Source organism: Micromys minutus, assembly GCF_963924665.1.
Source record: "Micromys minutus genome assembly, chromosome: 1".
Lineage (NCBI taxonomy): Eukaryota > Metazoa > Chordata > Mammalia > Rodentia > Muridae > Micromys > Micromys minutus.
The window spans coordinates 202,922,106-202,932,534 of NC_137969.1; the positions used below are offsets into that span (position 1 = coordinate 202,922,106).

At 38.3% G+C, this 10,429-nt stretch overlaps 1 protein-coding gene across 1 annotated transcript in view; it reads left to right on the forward strand.

Annotated features, from left to right (window-relative positions):
- Positions 1-1,371, forward strand: part of TTC6 (tetratricopeptide repeat domain 6) — a gene marked incomplete at both ends in the record, with an annotated part of 174,830 nt that extends 173,459 nt beyond the window's left edge. Inside the window, 2 exons of the mRNA XM_080912417.1 lie at positions 599-819; positions 1,235-1,371. Of these exons, the coding sequence (XP_080768543.1) occupies positions 599-819; positions 1,235-1,371 (358 nt within the window). The remainder of the gene's footprint in view (positions 1-598; positions 820-1,234) is intronic.
- Positions 1,372-10,429: the final 9,058 nt, after the last annotated feature.

Below are 10,429 nucleotides of genomic sequence, written 5' to 3' on the forward strand. Positions count from 1 at the left end.
ATTTATATCAACAAGTTGATTTGAGCCTCTCTACTTATATTTTTCATAGTACACTGAAGTTGATGTTGCTTTTGGCGTGGTTTAGACTCTTCTTTTGAAAACCCATCCGTCTCTTCATCTCTTTATCTGTTAATTACCCAATTTGCATTTTATTTTCTTTCTGGTCTTCTCTAGTTTACTTGTTGCTTTTCTTCCAGACTTCCATGAGGTAAGTGACCTCTTGCTTCATGCCCCCACCATAATCTACACACTGTGAGGACACAAACCAAGGCAGCAGGCCAGGGAGCAGGGTTCAGAACCTCATAGACAGCCAGCCATAAACAGATAATTTCTCGAATTTTCTCTCTTAAATATTTCATCACATTTACAGAAAATTGACTAGAACATGGCTAGAAACCAAATAACAGCAAAAACAGGGCTTTTAGTTCTTTTTTTTTTTCTTTTAGAAAACACATTTCTGTATTTGGAATGAAATACAATAACTGCCTGCTTAGAAATCTGTTGGCTTCAGCTTTAAATTAAAAGTATTCCAAATTTCTTGAAATCTACTAATTAAAAACCCATTAAATTATCATCATTCTTACATTTTATAGGCCAGTGAATACTTCTCAACAGCCTTGAAGTTTAATCCTGAAAATGAATATGCTCTCATGAATCGAGCTGTTACAAATTCAGTATTAAAGAAATATGAAGAAGCAGAAAAAGATTTTTCACGTGCAATGGAGCTCTGTCCCCACTGGGCTGCACTGTATTTTAACAGAGCAAGTTTCTATTTTTACTTAAAGAAGTATGAGCTTGCTGAAGCGGACCTTGGCGTAGGTAGGTGTCTTTTGCAATCCTGTCAAGAAGATTGAGTGATTATTGTAGCTTCATTTCAGGATCAAAAAAAAAAAAAAAAAAAAAAGAAAAAAAAAAGAAAACCCAAAACAAAAACAAAAACTCCAAGAAATTCATTAAGAATTTTGTTTATATAGAACCAAGTCCTTAATGTGACCAATACAAAGTGCTTTACATAGGTATCATAATGCATTTGTAAAATGGGTTAGAATTATTAGGAAACCACATACAAACAATGCCAGTCTTTTAAAGACTGTACCATGGTTTCCTGCATTAGTTATCTTTAAAACACCTGATATTTCTAATTGAACTGCATTGCTAAATTGAAGAAAAGCACTTAAAATGAGAATGATAGGAGCTTTACATCAGTGTGTTGAGATTTTGTTTTCTCTTGCAGCCCTGTCTTTGAAGCCTGATGAAGCTATAGTGTATAATCTTAGAGCACAAGTTCGTGGCAAAATAGGGCTGATTAAGGAAGCTATGAGGGACTATAACCAAGCCCTTGATCTTGAAGAATGTTCCACAGCCACGTGAATACAGACCCTTGTGATTTCTGTATTAGGTTAAGTATGTTTTCTTCCTGGAGCTGAAATATATTTGTTGTTTAGAAATGCCACCACTGTTGCTGTATTTATCACACTTATTAAGTGGTTATTCTTTATAACCACTTAACATTTTAATACATTAAGTATTAAATAAATTTTGTTTAAATAAACCTTAATAAAAGATTTATGTTATACATTAACTACAAAACTTTTATGTGATTTCAGGCATGATTTGGATGTCAAATACTCTCCTTGTTCATCAGCAGGGAAGTAAAAAGAAAAGTTCTCCTGCTCCATTTAGTACATGGATAGATGAACCTCTGCTTGGGACAGAAGGTCTTTAAAAGGAACATTAATGCCTACCTTATTTTCTGACATAGCAGAATGACAGAGAAAGCTGACTTTTCTCCTCCAATGCCTATTTAAACCTATTCAACAGTATCCAGTTGAAAAGAATAAACATTAACTGATGGATATAGAAGACCGAAGTCTCATAGACCTCCTCTCTCCCCTTGAAATGCTGTACCAGCCTGGATTCTTCCTGGTTCCCATAGTCTTCCATCATAGAATACACTTCTTTTTTATGTGCTGCTTGACTTCTCGAATAAGACCTACAACAATTTTGAGAATCCCATTTCCTTGACACAATCTCTTCTTTCTCTCTTTCAGATTTCACAAATGTACAAATGAATATTCATAAAAATCTGTATACACTTATCATTAGTGCTTCACAACGTTCAGTGAACAAAACTGAAACAGTAGATTTTTTTTTCAAAAAAAAGTGTATTATGTATTTAGTCTAGGTTGGCCTTGAACTCATAGTCATCCTGCTCCAATCTCCCAAGTGTAGGATTTCAGGTTTGGGCCATAATGCCAGCTTAAAAAGTATTTCTTTTTATATACAATTCATTTTCTTTTTGCTTACTCACTTTACATCCTGCTCACTGCCCCAATCCTTGTCACGCTCTCCAACAATCCTTCCTCCCTCTACCCTCCCCTTCTCCTCTGAGTGGGTCTGGGTCCCCTGGATATTCTCCCACCCTGGCACTCCAAGTCTCTGTGAGGCTAGGCATCTCCTCTCCAACTAAAGCTAGACAAGACAGCTCAGCTAGAACGTGTCCCACATGCAGGCAATAGTTTTTGCGACAGCCCCTGCTCCAGTTGTTTGTGACCCACATGAAGACCAAGCTACTTCTCTGCTACATATGTGTGGGAGGCCTAGATTCATCTCATATATGTTCTTTGGTTGGTGGTTCAGACTCCGAGACTCCCAAGGGCCCTGGTTAGTTTTTGGTCATCCTGTTGAGTTTCAGTCCCCTTCAGCTGCAATCCTTCCTTCCTATCTGTCCTTAGGAGTCCCTAAGCTCCATCCACTCTTTGACTGTGGGTATCTGTATCTGTCTTAGTCAGGTGCTAGGTGGTGCCCCTCAGAAGAAAACAGGCTCCTGTCTACCAGTATAACAGAGCACCATTAATAGTGTCAGGGATTGGTACCTGCCCATGGGATGGATAGCTCTAAAGTTGGGCTAGTTTTTGGTAGGCCATTCTCTCAGTCTTTGCTCTATCCCTGTGCCTGTGTTACTTATAGACAAGATAAATTTTGGGTCGAAAGTTTTGTGGGTGGGTTGGTGTCTCTATTGATCTAGTGGAGTTCATGTCTGGCTACAGGAGGCAGCCTCTTCAGGTTCCATATTCCCATTGTAGTGAGTCTCAACTAAAGTCATACCCACTGGTTCTTGGGTGCCTCCCTTATCCCAGATCTCTGTCTCATCCTGGAGATATCCACCCCCTTCAGTTGCAGATTTCTATTCATTTTTATGGCCATCTAGTCACCTCTCCTGTCCTTCCGCATACCTGACCCTGAACCTCCCATTCTTATCCATATCCTTCCTTCCTCCCTGTTTCCTCCTTCCATCTACCTTTTATGACTATTTTATTCCCCGTTCTAAGTGAGATTCAAGATTACTTGCTTGGGCTTTAACTTTGCTTGTTTCTTTAGCTTCTTTAGATCTGTAGAGTATAATATGGTACTGGTATTTTCTGGCTAATATCTATTCATAAGTGAGTATATACATCACATGTCTTTTGGAACTGGGTTACCTTACTTGTGATAATATTTTTATGTTCTGTTTATTTACCTGCAAAATTCAAGTATCTTGGTTTTTAATATGTTAATAGTATTAAATTGTATAGATGTGTCACATTTTCCTTCTCTATTCCACAGTTGAGGGACATCTAGGTTGTTTCCAGTTTCTGTCTATTATAAAAGAAGCTGCTATGAACATAGTTGAGTAAGTGTCTTTATGGGATATTGGAGCATCTTTTAGGCATATGCCCAGGAGTTGTATAGCTGTATCATAAAGTAGAATTATTCCAAGATTTCTGGAGAAACTCCAAATTGATTTCCAAAGTGGTTGTAAAGTTTGGACTTCCACCAGCATAAAGAAATGTTCTCCTTGCTTCACATCCTTGCCAGTATGTACTGTCTCTTGAGTTTTTTAATCTTTGCTATTTTGATGGGTGTAAGATGGACCCTCATGGTTGTTTTGATTTGCATTTCCCTAACTTTGAACATTTCTTTAAGTGCTTCTTGGCCATTTGAGATTCCTCTGTTGAAAATTCTCTGTTTAGTTCTGAGGCTCAGTTTTTATTTATTTGGGTTGTTTGGTATCTAACTTCTTGAGTTCTTTGTTAATTTTGGATATTAGCCCTCTGTCAGAGATAAGGTTGGTGAAGATACTTTCTAATCCTTGGGTGGCAGATTTGCCCTGTTGACAGTGTTCTTTGCCATTTCATGAGGTCTCATTTATCAACTGTTGATCTGAGACATTGGTGTTCTGTTCAGGAACTTTTTACTTTCTCTCCTTTAAGATTCAGGATATCTGGTTTTCTGTTGAGGTCTTTGGTCCACTTGGACTTGAGTTTTGTGCAGGGTATAAGTATGGATCAATTTTCCATATTCTACATGCATACCTTCCATTCATCTATTCTACATGCATACCTTCCATTCATCTATTCTACATGCATACCTTCCATTCATCTATTCTACATGCATACCTTCCATTCATCTATTCTACATACATACCTTCCATTCATCTATTCTACATGCATACCTTCCATTCATCTATTCTACATGCATACCTTCCATTCATCTATTCTACATGCATACCTTCCATTCATCTATTCTACATGCATACCTTCCATTCATCTATTCTACATGCATACTTTCCATTCATCTATTCTACATGCATACCTTCCATTCATCTGTTCTACATGGATACGTTCCATTCATCTACCACCATTTATTGAGGATGATTTTATTTTTCTATTGTATAGTTTTGCCTTCTTTTTCAAAAATTAAGTTCCAATAGGTATATGGGATTATTTCTGGGTTTTTAATTCCATTCCATTAATGAACAAATCTCTCCATTTCTGTATCCATACCATGCAGTTTTTATCACTATTACCCTGCAGTATATCTTGCAGCAGGAGGTTTCTGAAGGATCTTTTGGTGAACCAGTGTCCATCCGTTTTGATACACTCCCAATGTTTAAAGCTTCCTGATTTTTAATTTACTCAGATTTGCTTCACTCCGTTCATATTCCTTCTTGGTGTTTTATTGTAGTACATCTCTAGCACAGCACTTTACAGGACTGCTTTTATGCTGACAAGGCATAGTTTTTCCCTTCCTTTACTTTTATCTTGATGGCCAATGTTTTACAATAGAAAGTCGGTGGTAGTTAGTAAGCCACAATGAGGACATGTTCCATCATTCAGGGAAAATTTTCCTAGCAAGATTCATGGATCCAGATGAGTATCAGTTCATCTCAGTGAGTTATTTCAGCTGATTCATAAAACACGTTTAGTTCATCTTTTGGAATCTTCTTGCCCTGCTAGTGTCCCAGTCCTTTTTTTCCTTCCATGACTGACCCCATGTACCCACAGACACCCCTTTCCTTCTGTGGTACATATATGTCCATGACTGCTCTGGCTTTCTTTGTTGAAGTGCAAGTGTTAGATGCTGGAGATTCTCTTAGTGTCCATCAAATGCTCTATGTGCAGGAGGTACATGTCTCTGTCACATGAACTTTTGAAGATGACAGAAGGAATGTGACTGAGGGATAGATTCATCTCATTTCTACTTCTTGGAACTTTTCCATATCCCAAGACATGGGGCTTATATAGATTATTGATAGAAAATGGCTGTGGGAGATATGTCTTCAGTTCAATTACTAGTGGCATTGCACAAAATAAAAGGGGGAAGGAAGTCGAACCCAACTGTTGGACTCTTCATCTTTCTCTGCTTCCTATCTGCAGATGCAATATGACCTGTATGTATCCACCACCTTCCCTTCTCAGCTATGGTGGGCAGGTCCCTCAAATTGTGAGCTGAGATAAATCCTTTTTTTTTTTTTCTAAGTCTGATTTTTTTTCTGTCACAGCAATGAGATAATTAACAAACATGGAAAATTGGTACTGAGGAGTGAGCCGAGGCCATTGCTATGATAAACCTGACCCTGAAATTCTCAGGCTATTGGAAACATACAGATTGCAGTAGAAATGTAGAAGAGATGAAGATTAGAAAAGGCCTAAAGTGTTGTAAGCTGAGCTTTGGGAACTGTTCTTGTCATTTGAAGTCAGATTACCGAGAGCAATTCAGACACTGAAGACCCAACTCCTGGGATTCCAGAGAACAAGAATTTTATCAGGAACTTGGATATAAGCAATTTGTATTCTATCCTATCCAAGAATGTCCTTCCTGAGAGCCTGGCTGAGGCAGAAGGGATGCAAAATCAATGTACAAACTTGTTTGGCAGAGGAAGTTTCAAGGCATGACAGGATTCAGGCTGTGCATGGTGACTGGTTGCTCAGTGCTGTTACTCAGATCTACATTAAGTTGGGGGTTTGGGGGGAAAGTAAGTAGATCCATAAGAAATTTTTAAAAATGTGCTGTGTGCTCACACAGTATAAAGGGCACTCCGAAGGCAAGACCACACCCAAACAAAACTCACATGTTTGAAAACACAGATTCATTTGAAAGCAGAGAATTTAACTGGCAGAGCTACCATGTGGATTCCCTTCTCCAAAGGGACTCCTAGAGACTGGTTGCCTAGAGACGTATTCTTCTGGGGTCAGCCTTGAAAGCACAATGAGGCCACCAAAACAATAGAGCAAGGGATCCAAGTTGCCAGCAGATGTTGGAAGTACCAGCCACATGGTGTGTTTTGTCATGAGGTTATAACATGGTCCGGAGTCACGCAGGCTTGCATCAAGCTTTCCAGAAGGCTGCTAAGGCTGGCAATGCATGGCTGCACTAGATTCTCTGTATGAAGTTCCTGAAAATATATTTGTGAAACTGTACTCAGGATCGTGTTCCACCAAGGAAGACTGTAGGCAAGTAGTAAACTCTCACACTACTTCCAAAGTTTACATATACTGTAGATGGCAGGCTTGGTGGAATGGAGCTGCTCAGGGCTATTACAGCTCAGATGAGTACATCCTGAACTTCTATCATACATAGATCAGCAGGATTTGATGTCTCCCCGATGAGTCTTGCTTTGCTCCAGTTTTTTCTTGACATACCCCATCTCCATCTTTTGAATGTTAACTGTGTTATTGTATATTGGAAGTATGTGACTTGTTTAGTAACATAGAGAAGTATATGACTTGTTTATTAATTTGTGGCTTATTTATTAGATAGTCCTCCTTATTGGCGAAGGTGACTAGCATCTCTTGTTATATGATTTCATGATGTTATCTAGTGTTTTGAACTCTTTTTTTGTATTCTTGTGTAAAGACTGTTTTTCTAACTGGAGTGGAGACACCACAAAAGTGAGGGTTATGTCTGTTCATTCACTGCTGTATTTTTCATGATTATCTTAGTTCTTAGCATGTAGATGTTTAATATGTTTTCATCACCATAAAAAGTGCATACTCACAGATGATATTATGAATAAACTTACATTAGATATATTGTCACTACTTATTCCCATGCTGAAAAGAATATCCTGTGACTGTCTAGGCAAGTCTCGATCCTAGGAAAGTAGCAGGGACAGTGTGCATTTGTAGCGCTTTTTTATTGAGCTTTTCTTCTGAGGAGGAGTCAGAGGCATGTGCACTCCACTCACATGCATACACACAGCCACTCAGCACCATAAAGTTGTTAATAAAAGCAATATTAAAAAATATGCTACGGATGGGATTATCTTCCTGTAAAAATGACCCGATACATAGGTTAGTCAATTAGTAGGTAGTTTAAAACAGAGCTCAGTCAAGATAGTGATGTGAAATGTACACAAATGATAATGTATAATTGGATGACAATATATAAGATATTAATGTAATCATGTATAGTACATTCAAGATCACAGCAAAGGTTTTAAATATCTCCTTTAATGAAAGATTGCAAAAAAAAAAAGAAAAAAAAAAAGAAAGATTGCAGTAGTTAAGGAGGATAACGGTATGTGTTAGATCAAGAACAAAGGAAAGAAGAACATGTTTTTTTTCTTTTTTTTTTTCCTAGCTGTTTGTGCTGGACAGATTTACTAATTATTAGATAGGAGCATTTGGTTGCTTGACCTTTTATTTCTAAATATCTATAAGGTAAATGGAAGTTAACACTGTTACTTAATTGGCCAATCATGCAGCCATTCAGCTTCTTCTTTCCCAAGTCTATTCTATCAAAGGAAACTTGTAGTGATACAATATTTTACTCTGTGGCTCTGTTAAATAAATATATATCTTAGAGTAATATTCTATTTTATAATAAATGAATTACGACCAAGGTAATTCTTATAAAAACAATATTTAATTGGGCCTGGCTTACAGGTTCAGAATTTCAGTACATTATCACCAAGGTGTGAGCATGGTCGCATCCAGGCAGGCATGGGGTTGGAGGAGCTGAAAGTTTTACATGGTTATCTGAAGGCTTCTGGGAGAAGACTAGCTTCCCTGAAGCTAAAATGAGGATCTTAATATCCATGCACACAATAACACACTTTCTCCAACAAGGCCACACCTACTCCAGCAAAGTCACACCTTGACATAGTCCCTTTTCCTGGACAAAACTTACTCAAACCACCACAGCCCACTCCCTGGGTTTCATAGATTTGTTCAAACATATGAGTCTCTGTGGGCCATACCTAAACAGAGTAAAATGCAAAATTCATTTAGTCCAAATTCAAAGGTCCCCATTGTCTATAGCAGTTTCAACAATGTTCAAAATTTAAAGTTCAAAGTCACTTCTCAGTGTCATCTAATCACTTAACTGTAATCCCCAAAGCAAGTCAAAAAACCAGCCGGGCAAACTCCAAACTCTGTATTTCCAATTTATTTGTTTGTTGTCAAGCAGTCTTTGGATCTCCAACTCATTTTTCATCTTTGTTGACTGCAACAAACTTCTTTCTTCTTGGGCTGACTTTACTCCTTGTTGGCAGCTTTCCTCAGCAGATACCCTAGGTCTCTGGCATCTCGAACATCTTGGAGTCTCCAAGGCAACTTCAGTGTTACAGCTTCTTTTTCTAATGTTAGGGATCCACACATGATGTTCTGGGCTCTACAAAGGGTTCAGGTCACATCTCCAGCTCCGCCCTCTGCACTCTAGGCTCTGGTTGACTCCACTCCATTGCTGCTGCTGTTTTTGGAGATCATCCCTTGGTACTGGCATCTCCAATACACTTGGGTCTTCTATTGCAACTAGGTTTCACCAATAGCCTATCGTAGGCTTTTTTCATGCTGTCAAGCCTCAACTTCTTTACATGTTCTGTTTAGTCATGGGCCATCAACTGCAACTGAGGATGCACCTTTACCAGTGGCATTCCCTGGACACCCACAGTGCCAAGCCTCAGCTGCTCTTCATGACCCCTTTATGCCTTCAAAACCAGTACCTACTTGGTGATTCTTACACATTATCAAGTCCAGCTGCAGCATGAGGTACAACTCTAACTATCTCTGGAACATCACTTCTTCATGCTTTCAGAAAACACTTCCCAGATTTCCCCTCATTGATGTTGCTCTCTTCTTAATCACTGAAAATTTGTTAGTTCCAGCCGACCAGCATCAATTTGTCCCAGAAGTAACTTCTATCCTTGACTCTAAAGACAGAGCCACACAGCTGAAGCTGCTGAGTTCTGTTGCTTGCTGGGGCTGGACATGGTCCTCTTTATTACTGAAACCATACATTTTATAGTTTTTCTTTCTCAACTTGTTTCTTTTCATTAAAATGTTCTTAATATGGTTAAATCAGGGAAAGTCTCTGTTGGGCCTTCTTGAGACTTCCTTTGTTAATGTAATTAATATAAATCTCCTTACCTTAGCTTCAGTTAGACTCTTCAGACCAGGGCAAAAAGCAGCCACATTCTTCACCAAAATATTACAAGAACATTCTCTAGACCACGTACTGAAATTCTCCACTGGAAACTCTTGAGTCAGATCTGCACTGTTCAAACCATTCTCAGCAACACAGTTCCATGTTCCTACTGGGATGGTCCATTAAGTGCCACTTAAAGTATTTCTCTGATTCACAAATATTAAAGTATTTAACTAATTCACAAATCCAAAGTGCCCAAATCCACATTCTAAACAAAAGCATGATCAGGCCTATCACAGCAATACCTCAGTCCCTGGTACCAACTTCTGACTTAGGTATATTGCTGTTAAGAGACACCATGGCCTAGGCAACTCTTATAAGAACAACATTTAATTGGGGCTAGCTTATAGGTTCAGAGGTTCAATCTAATATTACCAAGGCAGGAACACAGAAAATAGTGCCTCCAAATAGTGCCACTTTCTGAGCCAAGCTTCACAAGTAATAAAATTTATGCAGAAGAAGTATACTTTATAAACTGAATATAAACATATCACTTTATTAATGTGGCTAATAGGTTAGACAAGTCTATGTCAAGCTACCCCATATTTTGTTACATGGTGCTTTGAAATATACATTTTGTTTATATGGTTCTAAGTTCTATAAGAAAGACCCTACTGTTCTGCATGAATAGTTAGTTCATGTTATCTGTAAAATATTATAGATCTATATAAGCCTGTAA